Source organism: Sturnira hondurensis, unplaced genomic scaffold (genome assembly GCF_014824575.4).
Source record: "Sturnira hondurensis isolate 20B ecotype Veracruz unplaced genomic scaffold, ASM1482457v3 Scaffold0013381, whole genome shotgun sequence".
Taxonomy (NCBI): domain Eukaryota; kingdom Metazoa; phylum Chordata; class Mammalia; order Chiroptera; family Phyllostomidae; genus Sturnira; species Sturnira hondurensis.
The window spans coordinates 626,936-649,143 of record NW_028086012.1 but is presented as its reverse complement, the minus strand read 5'-3'; the positions used below and the strand labels follow the sequence as shown (position 1 = coordinate 649,143).

General features: G+C 41.9%; 2 protein-coding genes across 8 annotated transcripts in view; one reads left to right on the top strand and one right to left on the bottom strand.

Moving 5' to 3' along the window:
* The window catches only part of ZMYM4 (zinc finger MYM-type containing 4), a 142,837-nt gene extending 133,359 nt beyond the window's left edge, over positions 1-9,478 (top strand). For all 3 annotated transcript variants that reach the window (XM_037061459.1, XM_037061458.1, XM_037061460.1), the window contains exons 27-30: positions 2,312-2,423; positions 3,832-4,080; positions 5,727-5,856; positions 6,994-9,478. In XM_037061459.1, the coding sequence (XP_036917354.1) occupies positions 2,312-2,423; positions 3,832-4,080; positions 5,727-5,856; positions 6,994-7,201 (699 nt within the window). In that variant the 3' untranslated portion in view covers positions 7,202-9,478. The remainder of the gene's footprint in view (positions 1-2,311; positions 2,424-3,831; positions 4,081-5,726; positions 5,857-6,993) is intronic.
* Positions 9,479-16,697: 7,219 nt separating this feature from the next.
* The window catches only part of KIAA0319L (KIAA0319 like), a 98,036-nt gene continuing 92,525 nt past the window's right edge, over positions 16,698-22,208 (bottom strand). For all 5 annotated transcript variants that reach the window (XM_037061450.1, XM_037061451.1, XM_037061453.1 and 2 more), the window contains exon 21: positions 16,698-17,883. In XM_037061450.1, the coding sequence (XP_036917345.1) occupies positions 17,696-17,883 (188 nt within the window). In that variant the 3' untranslated portion in view covers positions 16,698-17,695. The remainder of the gene's footprint in view (positions 17,884-22,208) is intronic.

Genomic DNA, 22,208 nt, shown 5'->3' with positions numbered 1-22,208 from the left:
GCCGTCAGCCCTCGCCCCCTGGGGCCTGCGTGGTCTGTCTCACTGTGCGCGAATATGCGCCCGCGGTCTGCCCCGCACCCCAACTGGTTCCCGTCTGCCTGCGCGCCTGGGTCGGGGGCCCTGTCCTGCCCGACCCTGCTCGCTGCTGGCTCCGCCCCTCTTACCGTCCCCGTTGAACGGTTAGATGTAGTCGGACTTCCGTATAATTCAATTTTCTGTCCTTTGGTTGTGTCTTTGTTTCTCCAAACCTTTGTTGTATTCAAACTTGGTTGTGGGAGAAGGCACAGTGTTTCCACCTATGCCTCCATCTTGGGGGAAGTCCTGCAACTCATTTTCATCTTGCTTGTATCCTGCATGTGTACTGAGTTTACTTATGAGCTCTAATAACTGGTTTGGTGTTTTTTGGATCTTGTCATTTGTAAACACAGATAATTTTACTTCTTCCTTTCCTATTTGAATATTTCTTACTTTTTCTTGCCTGATCATTTTGGCTAGAATTTCCAGTACAGTGTTGAATAGAAGTAGCAAGAATAGGTGTTTTTATCTTGTTCCTGTTCTAAGAGGGAAGCGATTAAAAAACCAAAGAGCATGTATTTTATATGTATTTATATATTTGAGTAAATGTATAAAATTCAACTCTGTATTTAAACAGGAAATTTTTAAAAAAGGTTAAAATAAAATGCTCCTGAATGATAGTAGTCTTTGTATAGTCAGTTCAAGTACATCTTTCTTCTACTTTTCTTGTATTTGGAACTTTTTTTACAATGAGGACTTTTTTTCCCCCAAAGAATTTGTTTGTTTGTTTGTTTGTTTATGGGAAGGGGGTGGGAAAGAGAGGGAGAGAAACATCGATGTGTGGTTGCGCACCCCCTACTGGGGACCTGGCCCCGCAACCCAGGCATGTGCCCTAACTGGGAATTGAACCTGTGACCCTTTGGTTCACAGACCAGCACTCAATCCACTGAGCCACACCAGCCAGGGCAATGAGGCTATATATATATATTTTGAGGCTATATATTTTTTAAGATGGGAAAATAACTTTATTAAAAGAAGAATACTTTAAGTAACAAAACTATAATCTGTCTATACGGTTATCAGTTGCCTTTGAAGAGACCTGTAAGAATGCACCTTGAAATCATGTTTAATTTTTATTAGCTAGAATAAATTTAAGTAGAAATAAAAGTTTTCTCCAAGTTATACATTGATAGAAAAGCAAGAAACTGTAGAAAAATAAATTTAAAACACCAAATCTTGAAAACACCAAAATATTTTTATTTTATTTTTTAATTTTTTAAAAAATATTTTACTTACTTATTTTTAGAGAGAGAGGAAGGGAGGACGAGAGGAAAAGAAACATCAGTGTATGGTTGCCTCTTGTGCACCCTCTACTGGGGACCTGGCCCGAAACCTAGGTGTGTGCTCTGACTAGGAATCAAACTAGCAACCCTTTTGGTTCATAGGCAGGTACTCAATCCACTTAGCCACCCAGCCAGGGCTCACCAAAAGATTTTTAGAATTCAGTTATATGCTACCTGGTTTTGCTCTATAAATTTTCATTGTATTTCCCTGAGTGATTTTATCTGCCCAGACCTACACCCTCAAAATGTTTTTTTTAACAATATTTTACTCAAGCTGTTGCTAGTTTCCCATCCTGTGATATGGTTCTTGATGGTTATAATTAGCATCGTTTTATATCCTACAATTTGAGTTGAACTTTTTGAAGGCTGTGTTGTGGGGTAGAAAGTTGGGAGCTGTGATTAGAAGGCTCCAAATAGTTTTTGAATTTGGGCATCCTCACGTCACTTGACACCAGCTAACTGTATCATTTCAGAAAGTTTATCCTCTAATTAGGCTGAAAAATAAAAACTTCTAGGAGTACATTTGCAGATACTCATTGTGAATTGGAAAAATGATTTGGGAAGTACAATTTAGGACCACTTTTTCGTATATAATATTCATGAACTGAATAAAGGTACTTCTTTATTGTAAATTTTCTCTGTTATCCATGTTTTACAAAGGATATAGAAAATTTTACCTTGCAAGCTCACTATTCAAGATGATGTCAATCCTCATGAAAGGGACCTTTAGCTTGCATCGTGATATTTTAACATGTATCTTTAAAATGGTTCACAGTATTATAAGTGTAAAGATTAGGTATAAGTTCCTTAAAATAATTTAAAAATTTTTAAAGTTAAATAACTTTATTGGCGTGACATTGGTTAATAACATTATATAAGTTTCATTTAAAACAATCTTTAAAAAACTTGTGTTTTCTTTGTATCAACATGTGTTTTAATTTTTTCTCTTGCAGTACCTGTTTGAAAATGGTAGAATAGATAACATTTTTACAGAGCCCTATTCCAGATTTATGATTGAACTTACCAAACTCTTGAAAATATGGGAACCTACAATACTTCCTAATGGTAGGATGATTATTTTTTACTTTGATTCTTTTCATGTATGTCTTCTTAAATTGCAAGATTATCTTTTTATAATATGTTCATTTTATTTCCTTGAATTCATAATGTATTTGGACTTCTGAGGAGAAATTCTTTGGTTTATTATTATTTTAGTAAAACTATAATTTCCAAACAGTGTGTGTATACATACTAATTGTTGAAAATAAAAAACTACTGGATGTTCCATTTACTTCTTTAGAAACGGTTTTTATTCTGGTAATGTTGGTAAAGGTGCACACTGTACACAATGACTGCCACATATTCTACTTTTAAGAAGCACCCTGGACTGGTTGTCGATTGTTCAGTCTACATCTTCAAGTTGTCTGTGACCATACATCTTTGGATAGATCCCTAATTCACTCCTGGTCTTAGGCTCTTTGGTTGTGAATGGAGAGGTTGAATGTGATGCTCTGGAATTTGTGCCCCTTTCTGTTGTGCTACACAGCAACTTTGAAGCATTCTGAGCAGCCTGGTGGCTTAGTGCGTTTAGCATTCATTCAAAGAGGAGGCTAGGGGCATGGATATGCAAGTAATAAATGCATATTTTTGAATATGGATTGTTTAAAAATAGAATGCAGAGTCAGTGGAGAGATTGCGGAGAGATCATGAGGAAAGAACTAAACTTAAGGGGTATTTTGGGGAAGGTGCCTCTAAACGTATACTTATTTAATGATTCAGCAACAACTTCTTTTCAAGAAAAATCCCACATAAGTCATCATGAATTTGTCATTCAGTATAAATTCAAAATAAGAGGAAGTGGGAAGGAAGTAGGGCACTGTCTGCCTTATAATGATCTTAGCTAAGTAAAACCGAAGCGGTAAACAGTAAGTGTATTAATCTCAAATAGGAGTCTGCAAACTGTGACCCGTAGGCCAGACCTGTCTGTTTCTGTATATAGTCCGTGAACTCGAATTGGTTTTAAATTTGGGGGGAAAGAAATCCAAAGAAGAAGAATATTCTGTGGCAGTGGAAATTATATGAAATCCAAGTTAGTGTCTATAAATATACTTTATTGACATATTATAGCCATATCTATTTGTTGTCTACAGCTCCCTATCTTCTACAATAACAAAGTTGTTGAGGGCCTATATGAACCACACTGCTTAAAATATTTACCATGTGGCCCTTTACAGAAAAAGTTTGCCAACCCCTGGTCTCAAATAACAATAGATTAACACTTTCAGGACAATGCTCAGAGTCGGCTTCAGTGGAATCATTTGACCTTTGCAGTTCCTTTTCTGTTTTTCTGTATAAGGAAGAGGGGGAAAGAGAGGAACACTCTCTTTTTCATATCTTGTCTGAGAATTTGAGAAATTCGTCTTATTTGTCAAGAGCTTAATATTGTTTCCGTCCCCCACCCCCTCCGGCCCAGGTTACATGTTCTCCCGCATCGAAGAAGAGCATCTGTGGGAGTGCAAGCAGCTGGGTGCGTACTCACCAATTGTCCTCTTGAACACCCTCCTGTTCTTCAATACCAAATACTTTCAACTAAAGAATGTTACTGAGCACTTGAAGCTTTCCTTCGCCCACGTGATGAGACGGACCAGAATATTGAAGTACAGTACCAAGATGACATATCTGAGGTTTTTTCCACCTGTACAAAAGCCAGAGTCAGAACCAGGTGTGTGGTGGGAGTTTGTAAGGTTTCTGTTGAGGTCTTACTCGTATTCAAGTAGAAACTAAATGCAGAGGGGTAGTTGTAGAGTCTAGACATGGAAGAGTATAGCTTTAGTGTAACATGGAATGCTTTCTTTATGTCAGGGCATTTCTCAAAAGGAGAGGAATCGCTTGCTTCAATATACTTTTATTGGCTTTTAAATTGAAGTTCTGATTTCATTGATAGAGCCCAAATAATCCTCATTTTAAAACTTCCCAGGGAATTTAAATATATAGCCAAGTTGAAAGTCACTGATTTAGAGGCAACAAATGGGTCCATTACCCAGTTAAAAGGAATGTGTTTAACTTTTAAATCTACTGTTTCTAAAGCTTTTTCTTTTAACCAGACCACATCTTAACAAATTGTCAAATTCTGAAGGAACTTAAAAGCTGGCCTAGAATATACTGCTTTTGTACATGGTAGAAAAATACCAGCAGTGGCATTCCAAAAGCAGTATATTAAATAATAATGTTTTCAAGTTTTAAAAAGTCAATATTGTTACTAAGAAACTAAGAATTAAATTTTTGGTATTTGACCAAAATTGTAAGTTCTAAAATTCCCCAAATCAAGTTGTTACTGACTTAGGATAATAGTGAAAAATATATTTTAAATGTGAAAATTTAAAATGACTGAAAGTAAGATTTTAAAGAATAATTGTAATGTTCATCTTTGTGCCCACTTTTTCCCCAACTGCTCCTTTACTTTAGAAAATACGAAGATTATCTTGCTTTTCACCACGTGTCCTGTTTCTTTCAATTTGTTCACGTATATGAACAAATGTAGATATCCCACTTTGTGCTCTTAATTGATATTGTTGGGGAAGGAAGAGGCAATCAGGTAACATTTCCCTCTTTTCTGATTTAGGTGCTTAACAAGATTTGTAATAAGTTCAGCTTTTTTTCTCAACGAATAAGTAGCAAAGTCTTTCTATTTAGTTGTCCTCTAAATAGAAAACTGGGGTGAATTGTGTTTAAGTAATAACTAATGCAGGAAGCTGGGGAGAGTATTGTGCTATTGTTAAGAGCAGCTATAAGAGAAGAAGAAAGCCTTTTTTCTCAGGTTCTCAGTTCCACCACCTACTGTTATCTTGAAGGATTGAATGGAAAAGAGTAAAAGAAAGAGCACACTTTGCATGTCTTCACCCTTGGCCTTGGCAGAATTCTGTTGGTGGGAAAGGACTTGCTCTTTTTTTATCAAATGGTCACTTTACCGAGAATTTCTTTTCCCAGCCAGGATTCCATTTCTCATAATACTATGACAAATAAACTTGAATAAATGCCCACTGGGCACTGATGCCCCATAGTAGAACTATTTTTAGGTAAAGAGGTGACAACTTACATCTCGATGTCTACCTTAGGAGGAGAGCATGTGAATGGCCTTTGGTCATGCTGCCCCCCCTTGGTGAGCAGGGGGCATACAGGACAGCGACGTTGTTTTGTTAACAGCACTGCACTTAGTATCTAGCGCCTCCATAGGTGCTCAGTAAATGTTTGCTGAATGAGTAAGTGAAGGAAGGGGGAGGGAGTGACAGTTCTGACAAGAAGTGAAGCCTGTTGGGTGTCTTGAGACTTGAAGGAAATAATCTTCTCATTATTTTTTTGTGCCTCAAGAAAAACTAACTGTTGGCAAGAGGAAACGGAATGAAGATGATGAGGTTCCAGTGGGTGTGGAGATGGCAGAGAACACTGACAACCCACTGAGGTGCCCTGTCCGACTTTATGAGTTTTACCTGTCAAAATGGTAAGTGATCTTCTGAACTACATATACCACACTTCAAAAAGTAGTGAGCGTATTTTGAATTTTGGGTGCTTGAATGTTAGAACTGTAGCTCACTTGTGACTGAGGTCAAAGTCTAAAGACAAGGATTTACCTCTGATTTCATTATTTCCCCATTCTCATATCTGCCTGGATTTTGAACCAAGAAACAAATTGCTTTATATATTAATAATCTTTTCCCAAAAATCTCTTCAAAGGTAAGAATAAGAATTCCTGCCATTGTTTGATCTGTACAACTGTTACTCAACTTTTATATGATATTTAAACTGCTGTGATTTTATTACTTATATAGAAAAATATTTATTATTTTTTAATATCTTATTTATTTATTTTTAGACAGGGGAAGGGAGAGAGAAGGAGAGGGAGAGGAACATCAATGTTTGGTTGCCTCTCACACGCCCCATACTGGGGAACCTGTCCCGCAACCCAGGCATTTTGAAGTACAGTGCCAAGTGTCCCGACCCTTTGGTTTAAAGGCTAGTGGTCAGTCCACTGAGCCATACCAGCTGGGGCAGAAAAAATATTTAGAGAAGAGGTTATATTGCTAAACAAATATAAAAATAATTTATTTTTGGGAATTGAAAATTTTTAAGTGGTATTTTTCTTAAAGAAACTTTTACGACTTTAGAGTTGTGAGATCCACACAGAAGTACTTTTTTCTCTCGAAGAAATGTAATGACTGTGTTTGCCCTTTGATAATGTGTATTGAGTGCTTTGGGGTTCATTCCAGATAATGGGTGCTGAGGGTATGTGGTTCTCAGCCGTAGCATCACATGTGAATTGAACTTTTGTTGTTCCTAAAAATGTAAGCACTAATGTTTGTGAAGCATTTACACTGTGTCTTCTATTAACATTATACTCACTTCCAATCCAGTGTGATTTATTGAGTGTGGGAGAAAAGCTGTGGAGTTACAGGTTGCTCCTAGGGCGGGGGGAAATGCTTATAAACTTGTGTGTCTGTGTGGGTGTGTTGCTTACCCGTGCTACTAGTTACAGTAGAGCAAAGTTGAGAGCCATTACATTACAGAGTAGTTATGTGTTTCCTCTGCTTTTTAATCCCCAATTTCCTTTCTTTTTTCTTTCTTTTTTTCTTCTGGATAGTTCTGAAAGTGTGAAGCAGAGGAATGATGTGTTTTACCTTCAACCTGAGCGCTCCTGTGTTCCGAATAGCCCCATGTGGTACTCCACATTCCCGATAGACCCTGGGACTCTGGACACCATGTTAACACGTATTCTCATGGTGAGGGAGGTACACGAAGAACTTGCCAAAGCCAAATCTGAAGACTCTGATGTTGAATTATCAGATTAAAGCAGAAGTGGGGTTCCTATTTTCATACACATTGGTATGCACCAAACTGTGAATGCATCCAGCTTTGGAAAACGATGTATAAGTCCAAGTCCTCTTGACTTGATTATAAGATAATGGAAAACAGATGACTCGTGAACCACAGTGTGGATGTACAAATGAAAACTGAAGGAAAAAATATGAACTGAGAAATGTTCTTTGGCAGTGACATAGTTCTTAGACATCTTCGGAATGACTAACCAATTTCTCTGAGTGGTGCATAATCTTATTTTGTTTGGGAATAACAAATTGTGGAATATTTTTAAGGAAAACTGTTATATAAAACTCTACCATAGTAACCTTAGACCTTAGAGAGGTAGCTTTGGAGTGAAACCTTGGCTGCAGTAGGCTCCTTGGGCAAGCCCGGTGTAACAGTCAGGGGGAAGCCAGTACAGAGCTAAGAGTGACATCAGATGAGGGCTGTGGGACCCAGACTTGAAGACCTAGTAAAAATACTCCAGTTTTCATGAAAGGTAGAGAGTGAAGTGGTCTTTCGATTTTCACTGCCAAGCCAATTCTGTGAAGGATAGAAGCCTCTGGTGCTTTTGCCATTGGCCCCTCACATCAGGAAGAAGGGCCTTCACAGCTGTTCACACAATAATGTGTCCCTGTTACTTTCTGGGTCTAGCTTCTCAGCTGTGGGTCTGGATGTGGGTAAATTACGGTAAAGGGGCTGAAACTCCACAGATCAGTCATACACACAGAAGGTCTGTGGAGCCCATGAGACCCCAAGTGTCTTGAAACGTTTCTAGAAAACCCACTAAAATGCCCACTTCTCTGGGTGTCAGCCTTTATTGCTGCTGTCTCATGGCATGAGCTGTGGTACACAGAAATAGGGGTTCTCCTTTTTTTCCACTTTATCCCCAAATGGCAGCTTTTCTTTCGTTGTTTTACCTTCCTATTTCCTAAATAATTCCTCTTACTTGTCTTTTGCACCAGTTTCTGGAGGCCCTTGACATTTCAAAAAGGATAGTCTCTCTTCTTAACTTTGGCAAACCTGTGGAGGATTCCACAAAAACACAGTATTACTTAGCTGTTGGAATTATGGTAGGAAAGATCCTAGTATGTTCCTATATAAAGCATTTGGAAGATGACCTTGTTGTCCTAAGAAACTTGAAAATGGGGCTTCTGGGGTTAGGATACAAAGATTTTGACTGTCTTGCATATTCACAAGCAGGTCTTCTTATAGCATTATTCCAAACTCTAGCTGTTTTAGTGATTTTCTGAGGATTGCAAGTCATAGCTGTGTTTGACATATCAATCCATATCCCTTATCTCCATTCTCAGTTTCTTCCCCACAAAATTTTGAATCGAAGCTTTTATGATGCTGGCTAATCACAAAATTTCTTTAGCAGTGGTAAATTTGACCTATAACAGAAACGAGAGCAGTCTAAAAGGCTCATGGAAATTTTAGCCTTGAAAGAGTTTTCAATATGTCCTATTTAAAAAAATGGGAGTGGCAGGTTTGTTTGTGTTTTTTTTAATAAAGTCATTTAACTACAATAAAAATTTAAAAATAGGCCTTTTGACATTGTGTACTTGATGGTTCTGTCCCTCTGCCTGTAACAAATTTCATTTTTTGTTACTGAAAACTGTGTAAGAAGTAAATCTGCCCCAATTCTGTATGATTTAATTCCATCTGTGTTTGTCATTTCTGATTGGAAATCTTATCACTTCCAGACCTTGTTTGATATGGAGGAAAAACAGTTGAATTGTCTCATTTAAGTCTGCCAATAAACTGTCCAGAAACTTCAGGTGTAATAGTCCCCACTATATTCATTTTATGTTTTGTATAAGCACTACCATTTCCCCTTCTGTAGTTGTATTAAAAACAAACATTCTTGGCACAGTAGATAAATTGTTGTAAAAGACCAGAGAGAGAGAAGAAATCTGTATCTTTTAACTGAGAACAGCCAACACCGCAGGTTAATGACTGTATTGAGATTTAAATTACAGGTTAGATTACAGAGTTGTCCAGATCTTCAAATAATTCATACAAGGAAGTATTGGTCATTTCCTGTAAGCATAGCTGTTGATATGTCTCCAGTTATTTGCTTTTAAAAATTCCTTAAATTATGTAAAATTACATTTTTTTCCAGGGGAGGAAAAAAACATCAAACACACAAGAGAAACATCTAAGTTATCCTTTCTGTTCTTTTTGTTTTTTAACCACTTTGGGTTTGCCCCTTGCAGAAACCACAGAAATACTCCCTTAGAATAAAATAGTATATTTGTATTTGATGGGTGAGTTACTCTTTTTCTTTGTGTCTCGAAAGAATTTAAAATATTTTTTGTTTGACCATATTGGTATGAACCAACAGATGGATATAACAAAGAAAGTGGTTTTCAGAAAATAAATTATTTGATATTTACTCGGTCCAGTAAGCATATTGTTTCATTACAGTCTTTTCATTTGTTTTCTTTCTTTCATCAAAAGACTTATTCCTAATTTTAGTTACTTTATTAACTTATATTCAAAGCCCTAAAAAGTAGAAATATCAGGTATACTGTATATGACTCGTATTTCATTTAAGGCAGACTTTTGAGATTTAAAAAGCTTGCACCTGATATTCAACTTACATGGTTTTGAAACTGTGCGAATGGCACAAAGACTACATCCATTTTTAGGTGTATATATAGGTGTGTGTGTGTGTGTGTGTATGTATATGTATATGTATATATGTATGTATGTTTCATTTGGGAATATGAGACTGAGTTGCATTTTCCCTGAGATTCTAGAGCTGTCTTTATATTGTACAAGTATACCTTCAAATTCCAGTTAAACTTTCTATCTACCTGCCCTAATTTTGTAAAACAGTTGTTTTCCAAAACCTAAAGTAAAACAAATCTTTGTAAATGAATCCTAGTTTTCTATTAAATTCAGAATTTTATCTCTCATGTGAATAAAAAAGTTCCGTATGGTGCTGAGTTGAAAATTTAGGAAAGAATTAAGCAATAATGCCCCCAGTTCCTCTTGTCTATAATCATATGTTATTACTATCATTGAAAAAATACTAGGCTTTGTTACAGAGTGGGAAGAGCTGAGGTTTTCACTTACTGGTTGTATAGCTTTAGGTAAATTACTTAACCTTTCTGTGCCTCAGTTTCCTCATAAAGTGGAATTAATAACAACTCTTACACTTTGTGCCTGGCACATGATATGCTTTCAGATGTCAAATGAAATGTTATGTACCCTTTGTTCATTGTAGCAGCATTCACAATAGCCAGTACATGTAAAACAGCCTGCCTGTCTTTCAGCAGGTGAACAAAGAAGATGTGGTACATATATGCAGTGGAATGCTACTCAGCCATATAAAAAATAAAAGTAGAGCATATTACCTTTTTAACAGGTAGAAGGACCATTGCTACTCAGTGGAAATTGCGAGATAACAGAAATAAGTTCTAAGTTACAGTGAATGTGAACATCTTAAATTTAACCAAAGACCGATTCTCACCCCTTTTTTCCATCTTCGCTTGCCCTTCCCTGCATAGAGACATTAGTGTTTGAGGAAGTACAGCGTGAAGGAATTGGTGTATGCCCGGAGCCCATGGACACCTGCTGGTGAGAGGTGCCACAGTGACGCAGCCCAGCACCACAGCAAGTGAGGCAGTAGGTGGTGGAGTGGTTCGGCGACTGACTGCATTGTGCAAATAAGTTACATGGTTGAGCAATAAGTACATATATTGAGACCAGTGGGAGCCAGATTTCTCATTGTTTGAGAAAGGATTAATGAAGGTGGAAAGGAAGAATGCTAGAAAGAACCCTGAGGTGTTGAATCGAAATTGGACGAATTGGTACGAATTCATAGGTTTATATCAACAGATGTATAGTTATGTGACTGTATGTATGTTTTTGTAATGGATCGATTGATTCTATCCACTGACAGGGTGAAGGAACAATTTTACCTTAGTAGTCGTGAGTATACCAAGAGATAAGGCATTAGGGCTCAATGGCTGATTCCAAGACTGGGAAAAGCACAAAATTACTCTGCAGCATCTTTTGGGTGTGTAAATGCTTTAAAAAATGATGGGGAAGTGACGGAAGGAAACAGGGGCAGCCAGAGAGACTTCCATTGACCAAACCTAGGGGAACTGGTGTGTCAAATTAGTAAGAGTATCAGGTTCATGAGTTGATGCTGATGCAAATAAATGAGTACAGTTTCAAAGACTGTAATTTTTTAAAAATCTAACAAGGGCAAAAATGCAAAAACTTTATTAGACAAATGTTAAGAAGAAAACTAGGGAAGATTAAAAAAGGATTCAATGCAAAAAAAGTGGCATATTATATACTGATAGGATTAATTAAAAAATAATTATAGATATTACTCTGGTTCATAAACAGCCTGAAAACTGACAAAATTTTGGCAAAAGAGATGATGGCTAACTCTGGGGTTAAAAAGGGAACTGAGAAAGCACCTACAATGGACTAGTAATAAAGTCATTATGTCTGAATCTGGGAACACAGCTAAAGCAGAACCTAGATGAAAAAATTAGATTTGAAATCACGTTTCACTGTCATGAAACAGATTAAGAATGAAAAAAATAAACTATTCAATTCCTTAATTTAAAGAATGAACACCAAAATAACCCCCCAAATAGTAACAAAATCATAAGTAAAAAAGAGAAGACACATATGGTCTTTATTATTTTGAGGTACTTTCTATACCCATTTTATTGTTTTTACCATAAATGTTTTCAAATGTCATTTTTGCATTTATTGATATTATCATATGGTTTTTATTACTTTGTTAATATGTTTGTATCACAATTGATTTGTGGATGATGAACCTTACTTGCATCCTTGGAATGAACTCCCCTGTGATGTATGATCCTTTTAATATATTGCATTGACTTGCTAGTATATATATTTTTTAGGATTTTTGCTTTTTGTTCATTAGAGATACTGGCCTGTAACTTACCTTCTTTGTATTGTATTGCCTGGTTTTAGTATCCCAGTAATGTTGGCCTTGTAAAATGAGTTAGGAATATTCCTCCTCCTCAGTTTTTTAGAAGTTGAGGAAGATGGGTATTAAATCTTTGAATGTTTGGTAGAATTCACCAGTGAAGCCATCTGGTCCAGAATTTTTGTTTTGGGGGGAGGTTTTGACTAGTGTTTCAATTCCTTACTCTGGTGATTGGTTTATTTAAGTTTTCCAGTTCCTCGTGATTCAGTCTTGAAAGGTCGTATGTTTCAAAGAATTTGTGTCTTCTAGGTTATCGAATTTGGTGGCACATAGCCTTTCATACAGTATTTCTGTATTTCTTTCATTTGATTTTTGAGTCTTCTGTTTTCCTTAGTGAATCTAGCCAGGGACTTGTCAATTTTGTTTTTTCAAAGAAGCAGCTCCTTGTTTCATTAATTTTTTCTGTTGTCTGTTTGTTCTCTAGTTCCTTTATTTCTGCTCTGATTTTTAAAATTTCTTTCATTTTACTGACTTTGGGCTTCATTTTTCTAGGTCTTTAAGGTGTAATGTTTGAGATTTTTCTTATTTCTTGAGATAGGCCTATAGTGCTATAAACTTCCTTGTTAAGTACTGCTTTTGCTGCATCCCCCAAATTTTGGTACATTTACTGCATTTTCATTTTCACTAGTCTCTATCTTTTGATCTCATTTCTTCTTTGAACCAACAGTTGTTTAGTAGCATGTTGTTTATTCTCCATATATTTGAAGTTTTTCTTCTTTTGGTTGATTTCCAGTTTACCACCATTTGTAGTCGGAAAATTTGCTTGGAATCATACATCGTCTTAAATATATTGAGATGTGCTCTGGCTTTTGTGGCTCATTGGATTGAACATTGGCCTGAACGAACTGAAAGGTCTTTGGTTTGATTCCTGGTCACCACACATGCCTGGGTTGCAGGCGAGGTACTCAGTTGAGAGTGTGTCAGAGGCAACCGATTAATGTTTCTTTCCCTCACTTTCTCCATACCTTCTCCTCTGTCTGAAAAGAAATAAAATATTTTAAAAATAAATATATTGAGACTTGCTTTATAGCCCAACATAAGGTTTATCCTTGAGAATTTTCCTTGTGCACTTGAGAATGTGTATTCTGTCACTTTGGGAGGGAAAGTTCTAGACTATCAATTAAGTCTATTTGGTCTTATGTGTCATTTAAAGCTGATATTTCCTTACTGACCTTATGTCAGGGTGATCTATCCATTGCAGTCCATTGTGTTCAGGTCACCTGCTAAATTGTATTTTTATCAGTTTTTCCTTTTAGATCTGTGAGTAAATTATGTATTTTGGTGCTCTCATCATGCATGTGTACTTATGGGTTATTGTCTTGTTGATGAGTTGTCCATTTATCACTATCAAATGGCCATCTTTGTCTCTGGTTACCTTTTTATCTTGAAATGTATTTTGTCTGAAATAAGTACTGCTACACCCATTTTTCTCTGGATTCCATTTGCTTGAAGTATTATCTTCTGTCCCTTCACTTTGAGCCTGTGTTTATCTTTAGATCTGTCTCCCACAAGTAACACATTGTTGGGATTTGTTTTTTAATATATCCCACTATTCTGTGCTTTTTCATTGGTGACTTTAGTCCATTTACAGTTAGAGTGATAGATGAAACTTAAACTGCAGACATTTTTTTTCTTTTCTGTTTGCTTTTGTATCTCCATATTTATTCCCCCTTGTAATTGTTTCTGCTATTTTAGTTTGGTGTTTTTTTCTATGGTTTTTTTTCTCCATTTCCTCTTTTTTTGTTTTTTAAAGATTTTATTTATTTATTTATCTTTAGAGGGGAAGGAGAGAGGGAGAGAAACATCAATGTATGGTTGCCTTTTGTGCATCCCCTGCTGGGAGTTGGCCTGCAGGGAACTGGCCTGCAACCCAGGCATGTGCCCTGACTGGGAATCGAACCTCGATCGTGTGGTTCGCAGGCCCGTGCTCAATCCACTGAGCTACACCAGCCAGGGCCAGATCGTTTTCATAGAGTTCTTCCATTTTAAATTCGTAGTTCTCCTTCCTGGGTCATTCCTAGATTGCCGTCTCTGAGCTCTTGTTTCTTTTTCCATCTGATCTTTTGTTCCCAGTGCTCTCTAGTGTATTCCTCATCTCACTCATTGACTTCTCTTCAGCTCCAGAGTTTCTTTGTATAGTTTCAGTCTCTTAGTAAAAGTACTCCTTTTCTTCATTAGCTCATTGAACTGCCTCTCTCAGCTTTCTTGTTGTTGACTTTCTTCACAGCTGCTATCTTAAATTCTGACATTTAAATCACCATCTTCCTGTCTTCCTTGACTTTGAGTTTGGTTTCTGGAGACTTTGCATTTTCTTTCTGTACTCCCAAGTTACCTTGGTTGGTCATGGTATTTGATGGGTTATTTCTCTATTTGAGGTTTTCTTTTCTTGTTTAGATATTGTTTTGCTTTTTCATCAGTTCAGCAGATTGATAGGTACTTTTATTTTGCAGTAGATGGTATTATTAGCACTAGCGTTTGTTTTTCTTACCTGCAGTATTTGTGCCTCTGGGATCACAATAGTGGTGTTGCTTTGGTTAAGGACAGTGACATTGACCTGCTCACCTCTGTTAAGGAGCACCCCCACTGTGGGGGGGGACATGGCGGATGGTGGAGAAGTGGGTTCAGTGAGCTACCAGAGCTACCACCTCTTCACTAATCGCTGCTGTCCCTGCTCTCTTGGGGGGCGTCTCCACTGCCTCTGCCAGGCTGTGCTGGGGTGTGTGGGGCAACGGAGGCAAGTTTATGATTTCACAGCTCTACCCCGCTGCCTGCCATGGCTGTTGGTACCGCTGTGCTGCCTAGGGCAGTAGACATCCAAAGTGGCAGTTTGGGGGCCAGAGCTGAAGCATCACTGTCAACCCTGGCAATGAATTTGAGCCCAGGGAGACCTATGACATAAGAGAGCCTGGGCCTATAATCTTAACCTAAGGATTTTTTTTATGTGCTGGCTAGTACAATAGTTTATTTCTCTCATAACAATCCAGCAGCCATTCTGATAGGACAGTTCCTTCTAGATTGTGGTTCAGAGTGAGGTTCTGTCTTGTGTCTCCATCATGGCCTCAGTGTCCCCCGAGTGCTCCTCTGCTCTGGCCAACAGAGAGAAGGGGAGCAGGAGTCACAGAGAAAATGTAATGGGCCAGGGCTGAAGATGGAACACCTCTCTTCGGCCCATATTGTGCAGGGGTCTGGAGATGTGGATGAGCTGTGTGTCCTGAATAGGACCCTGGTTTGGTGAACAGTTGATCTCTGCTACACGCAGCTCCAAGGGCCTCTCCCTGAGGTGGTTAAAAGGTACTGGGTGTCTGGGTACTTACCCCTCTTCATCTGCCAAACCCAAATGGCCTGCGAGTCTTGGAGCTGAGCTGCTGAGGGTTATTCCCCCCTCATCGAGGGCATGGTGTGACTGCACAAATTATCTGAAGAATTAACAAGAGATCAGTCAAACGTTCAAAAATCAAAACCTCCTGGGTGTGGGTTCCGGGTATCAGTGCAGTTTAAAAGTTGCCCAGGTGATTCTTCTAAGTAGCCCTCATGGGAACCGCAGGTGTTGGTGCACAGAAGCATGTCGGTTACCTTACATGTGAGGAGGGAGGGGAGTCTGAAGTGTAGTTTGAATGGACACTGAGAACTGGATGACAAGCTGGCCAAGACCTGTCCTTCCCATGAAGTAACTTTACTTTTTTTTTTTTTTTTGCCTTGTGACCCAAAAAGCCTGATAAATACCTTTCAAAGTCAAACCTGAACAACTCAAGAAAGTTCTTCCTTTGGGGGTGGGGGAGCACAGGAATGGCAGCCATAGCCCCAGTGCTGGAAATCTTGGAAACTGGGTAGCCACCACCACTGCCAAGCATAAACTGGGGGGTTAGGTAAGTGGAAGGGGTGGTAACAGTGGCCTGGGCTTAACCAAAGAATGTATAGGGGCCTGATCCATGCTCCTGAAACTCTCTTTTCTGGGGGCTGATAGCCCAGTTTCACCCACCTTTTTTCCATACCCGTTTTCAGACAGTAACTTTCAGTGTGTGTGTGTGACCATCTCTTCAGCTCCTTCCACTTACTAGGTGGACCACAGGGAAGCTGGGAGAACAAGGATCAGTCTCCCCCAAGCAGGAAGGCCAGGGCTGCAGCCTTCAGCCATAGGGGTTTTGAATTTTGCTTCCTCGTAAGTTTCCTCTGTGCACACTGTACCTAATGGAGTTCCAGAAATGTGAGGATGCCCTCTGTTTGGTGTCCCTTCTACCAAGAGCCCACAGCCTGGGCATTAGGCCCTGGAGCAAGGGGGAGCTATAGGTGTGGAAGAAAGGACAGAAAACCCCTCCCAGAAAGCCAGAGCAGCTGGCATCAGGGCCTGGAGTGACACCATCCTCCACCACCAGCCACAGCACTAAGGCTGCTCCCAGGACTTCCCTGCTGGAGGCTGTTACCTCACAGGGACACACGTAGCTGCACCCATGGCACAGGTCAGTGATGGAGCACGAGGCAGCACATTCAGGCACAGGTACAATTAAATAGCATGTTTAATCATCTCACAACAGGCAGTAGTGTAGTAGTATAAACTGTAAGTTTCTTTTTAAAAAGTCTCTCCCCCCAAATTCCATTCCTCAACAACCAGACACAGCTGAGGAAACGGCCGGAGGGAATCAGGAAGTCTGTTCCAAGGAGCTGAATGTCTTTCCAGTTCAAGGTCGCCTCATGAGCAGCCGAGAGCTCTACAGGGAGCTGATGCACGCACACACACTCCAGTGCACGCACACACACGCAAGAGACAAGACAGACAAAGAGGAGAACATGGTGGGACAGTCGCACACATGCGCTCTCATGCCATAACATTCCAGTCTAGCTGTGGCTGTCTACTCTGGGCAGGGGGACTGGTGGCCTGAGCCCTGAAGCAGCCAGCACTGTTCAGGAACAGAGAAGGGGGCAGCCTATGTCCAGCCCAGCTGCTCTGACACAACAGCCAGTTCTCCCCTAATCTTGGGCCTGCCATCCATAGTGAGAAGGGGTGTCACTTCTCTGGCCCTAGCAAGAGGGTCCTCTCCATCCCAAAGAAGAGAACAAAGAATGTGGAGCAGGCTCTTGGGAGTCATGACACTGGTGGTGCTTGGTTCTGTACCCAGGTGTATGGGGCACAGCCAGGCCTGGCTGTGAAGGTGCCCTGGGAGCAGCAACAATGCCATCGGAGCTGGCTGTGTCCACCCTCGGGGCAGGGAGGGGTTTGCAAAAAAGGAGGCCCTGAGGTGAGGATATTTTGGAGGGGGGTGGCTACCAGATGGGTAGATAGAGGAGACCTCTTCATTCACAGCTTTGTTCAGGGGTTCCTGGAGAATGTCTCTGGATGCAGGTGCTCGCAGCTCCAGCTGGAGATGTTGCAGGGAGTGACCAGCGGATGCTGGGAGAACAGCTCCCCACTGAGATGGGAAGTGTGAGAACCAGCCTGGCAACGCTCTGTACCCCGACACTGCCAACCCTCCCCTGAGGAGACAGACCAGGTGGCTGGCTATAAGATCTCCTCTCGTGGGCTCCTGGCCTTAAGTGGGGTCTGTCCATTAGGCACGGATCCATTGTGACCATGCAGGAGCTTGCCCTTCTCTCTGTCTGGCCAAGTGAAGATGGCATCATCGCTGTCCAGCTCTGACTCGGAGTGCATCAGGCTGCTGCTCAGCACTGGGCCTTTCTGTTTGATGCCTGTGAGGGAGAGATGGGACCCCAGCATCAGGAGCCACACCCTGCACTCTCCTCCCAGCCTGAAGAGGGACAGGGAGGTGGCCTCCCCTCCTGGCTGGGGGAGGCAGATGGGAATGCGGCTTCCTGAGTCTTCAGGTGCCTGCTTGCTGGGACAGCCCCATAAGGGGAGTCAGAGGGTAAACTGGCCATGAACAAACAGTTCCAATGGTGATTGTTTATCTCCAGTAGCTTTGGTTGATGCCACCCAATGATACTTTTTTCCTCTCTTAAATGTGCTGTTTAATCTCCCTATATGACTAGAGTGGAGTTCTCAAAAGGCAGGAAATTAGTCAACAGAAGCTCTAAAGAATGAGCTTTCACCATGCTCTGGCTGAGAATGGATGTAACGTGCTCGCCAGAGTGCCTGACACTGATAGAGGACATGACTTTCACTCTGGAGATGTCTGCGTCGGCTCCACTGAGCAGGGACCAGAGGTGGGACAGCAGGCACAGGGCTCAGGAGGTCTCCTGCGGGAAAAGCCCAACTGGAGTAGTGGTTCTCAGGGACAGTCCCAAGCCATCAACTTACCGGACCACACAAACAAGGACCCATAAGAAGCACCTGAGACTAGACAAGATGTCTGAGATTCTGCAAGACCTGGAGGTTACCTTTAGTATTATGCCCGTGGCTGCACAGGCCACACTGCACAGTGTGGTCTGGTGATGGCTTTAGGGCAGATCCCATCCCACAGCAAGATGGCTGCCTCCTGGCTGGCACCAGTACTATTCCAGAGAAAGCAAAAGGCAGGCTGAGAGAGCAGGACTAGAAATGGGGATTGCCAACAGCGAGAACCAGGCTCGGCAGTACTCTGGCACCACCCACCCCCAGGAGAAAGAAGCTACCTCCTTTCTTTATAAGGTAACCAGTAGTCAGGTGAAGTGTGTTTGAACCCTCATCATCTGACAATCGTTCTCCCTCCCATGGTCCCACCCAGAGCCCCAGAAAACAAATGCCCTGAGATGATTCTCAGCCATTGTGCCCCTCCTGGCCAGACGTGACTGAAGGCTGTGAATGCTGGGGGCAGCCAGACTCCTGATGGCATCTGTCACCCAGGAAGCACACCCATGTCAGGGGTACCACTCTGGGATGTGGCTGCAGAGAGCCACACCTCCCACTGAGTCTCAGGATGCCGTCTCAAGTGGGGGCTGTGGCCAGCAGAAGAACCAGGCCCAGGGAAGGCTCAAGGTCCTCAAAAACCCCTGCTTGGCTCCTACAGGGGAACTACCCCTGCTTCTCTGTGACTTCGGGGGGCTTTCCCTCCCAGTCCCCACTCGAAGCTGCCCTTCTGAGTCATAGCTGCAGAAGACAGGAGTCTGGGAGGGAAACAAATGCTCCTGGCCCCACAGTACGCAGCACTACCCAGGGCCCTCCACTGCAGGTTCCTGCTCTGCTTGAAGAACCAAGTGGACTTCGCCCACTAAACAGTGCAAGCTGAGAGACTGCTACCTTGAATGGGAGCTGAAGAGACACATCTACCACAAAGCGATTCCATTCCTCAGTCTACACTTAACAGATACCCATGCATGTGTCCACTAAAGGACAGGGAAGAGGGACATTCACAGCAGCACTCCTTATGACAGCCAAAAATGGAAAGAAAGTAATTGCCTATTAACAATATCCCTGACGAATTAAAATAGTCACAGTGGAAATTATACAGCAGTGAGAATGAATGAATTATTGCTAAACCTAACATGGATAAATGTCATAAATGTAATATTGACTGAAAGAAGCCAAACACGTTGATTCTATTTGTATAAACCACTTAAGATACCAGAAATGGTGGGTGGGGAGTGGCTGGAAAGAAATACAAAGGCACTTCTGGGATGCTGACTACATGGGTCTGTTCACTTGTGAAAGTCCACTGAGCTGTGTTTACAATTTTCTGTACATACTAGGTTGAACCGCAAAAAACTGCCACTTTTATTGGTCAGATAGTAATTTCACACAGTTCAACCTAATATACTTCAACAGAATGTTTTTTTAAAAAATCAATAGAGTAGCAAAACAAACCACAAACGACAGTTGCTGAATGTGAACCAGTCTCCTGAGGCGGGTGGCCACCACGGTCCACCTAGCAGCCTCTAGGCTGTGCCCAAATGTACCCTACAGTTTCCAGATAATAGGATGGCCCAATAAGAAAGATCAGTATGAAAGTGACCCTACTACTGTGAAACCAGCACAGCGTACTTATTTTTCTAATGGTGAGACTGTTTTTCTAATAATGTCATCTTCCTTAGTAGCACAACTGAGGCACCTTGCTCTTCCCTATGTTTTTAATTCTGCCCTGCCCCTCAACCGTCAGCTTAGAGTCACCTTCCCGCTTTTGAAATGGAACCTGCACTTCCATTTCCGCCATCATCCACCACTGCTCGGGCTCTGCAGATGACCAGAAATCGAACCAGTGTGTGGTCAGTTCTGGCCCTGCAGCAGCAAACATTGCCACACACTAGTGATGCCCCTCCCCCTCCTTGAGGACCAGTCTTAGGCTCCTCAGCCCTGGGCTCTTCTCTCACCCCTCAACATTCTCCCCAGAAAGGATTCTGACTCTCACCCGGGTATAGATTTGCCCAGTGACACTTCTAGTCCTAACTGCTCTGCTCAATTCAGTTTACTCCATCTCGTCTTACCCAAACCATCACTGCACTGGATGTCCTAATTCTGTCAACAGTGCTGTCGTTCTGTCTCAGGTTGGAAGTCAGCCACGACCCAGAACACTGAGCTGTTCGAGCCGTCATTACCTCCTCCTTGGACCATCGCAGCAATCTTGCTGGCCTCCACCTATAATCTCTTCAATCGATAGAAAACGTCATTGCACTAAATTTCCGAAGCCGGAACTTTCAGTATGTCACTTCTCATCACCATCAAAATAAATGCTAAACTCCTTAGGCTGATGTGCAGCTCTTCCCACAACTTGGTCCTCGCTGATCTTCCAGCCTCGTTTCCTCGTCCTCATTCATTATTGTTCCAAACCAAATGCTTGATCTCTGTTTCTGTCACGCTTTCTCATCTCAGGAGCAACGTCACCCAACTCACAGGTGCTCCAACAAGTGGCTTGGGGACCATCTTCTACTTCCTCTCTCTCACCCCTCAGCCAACACACCGTGAACCTTGTCACATGTTCCCCCAAACCCGATCTGGAAGCTGCCTGCCCCTCTCTGTGCCATCACCTCTACCACAAGGACATTCTACTGACTCTCACCTACTCCTGCCCTCTTCAGGTCCTGAACGTAGCAGCCACAGTTCTCTTTAGAATGTAAATCATATCGCATCATTTGTCCCTTAAAAACTATCGGTGGCTCCCCACTGCTCTGAGAAGGAACCCACAGCAAGTTCCCCACTCCCTGGCCAGCCTCCTGCCACTCGCCTCTCCTCAAATGCCTTTCTCCTTCCTCAGATGCTCTGCTCTTTCCAGCAGCTGGGCCTTCACCGACTTGGCCCTGAAGTGCTGTTTCCCAGCCTCCACACGTCGAACTCCTCATCCCTCGGGACTTGGGTTTCCCGTTCATTCTTTAGAAAGACCTTCGTGGTCACATTTGTGTGTGTGTACAAGTTTCTGTGTCAATCCATTTTCACAGATTCCCTGCCCTCAAGGATTTCACTGACCAATAAGGAGACAAATGCATCACTAATTAAATAGAGACGTGCCGAACTGATGGGGAAAGAGATGAGCACGACTTCAAGTAGCAGGTTAAGGGAGGGTTGAGGCAGCTTTCTGGACAGAGACCCGAGCCAGGAGAAGAGAGCAGAAGGAAGAGCTCAGAGAAGCCAACTGCTGTAACAGCACGGCCATGCCCGCCAGACCAGAAGTGAGCCACCGAAGGGATGCAGGGGAGGAAAAGCCCAGGACGACTGTGGCTGCTGTAAGGAGGGCAGCTGGTGCACGCTCTTACCTCCAGGCCTCCATCCGTCCCCAGCATCCGCGGGTGGGATGCCCCGGCCGCACTTCCCTGGCTCACAGCCCCATCAGGCGGGCCCACCCACAGCGCGCTCTGACCGAGCTGCGCGGCTGTGGCGCCCAGGCGGCCTAGGACAATTCACCTTCTGGTAAGTCTCCTCCCTCACGTGACAAATTCTGAGGAGGAAGCCTGTCTTCCAACTCTTTGTATTTTCCCTACAGCCTCTCCTAATGATGAATAATTACTTTGAGTAGAAATAGTTACACCTTCAGAAAGATTAGAAAGAGCTCTACAAAGCATCCAGTTCCCCCAAACAGAGGACGCCTGCCCTGCGGCATCCGGACGGAGCCAGCGACAGCCCAGCCGAGGAAGGGAGGCCCTCTCCCGTC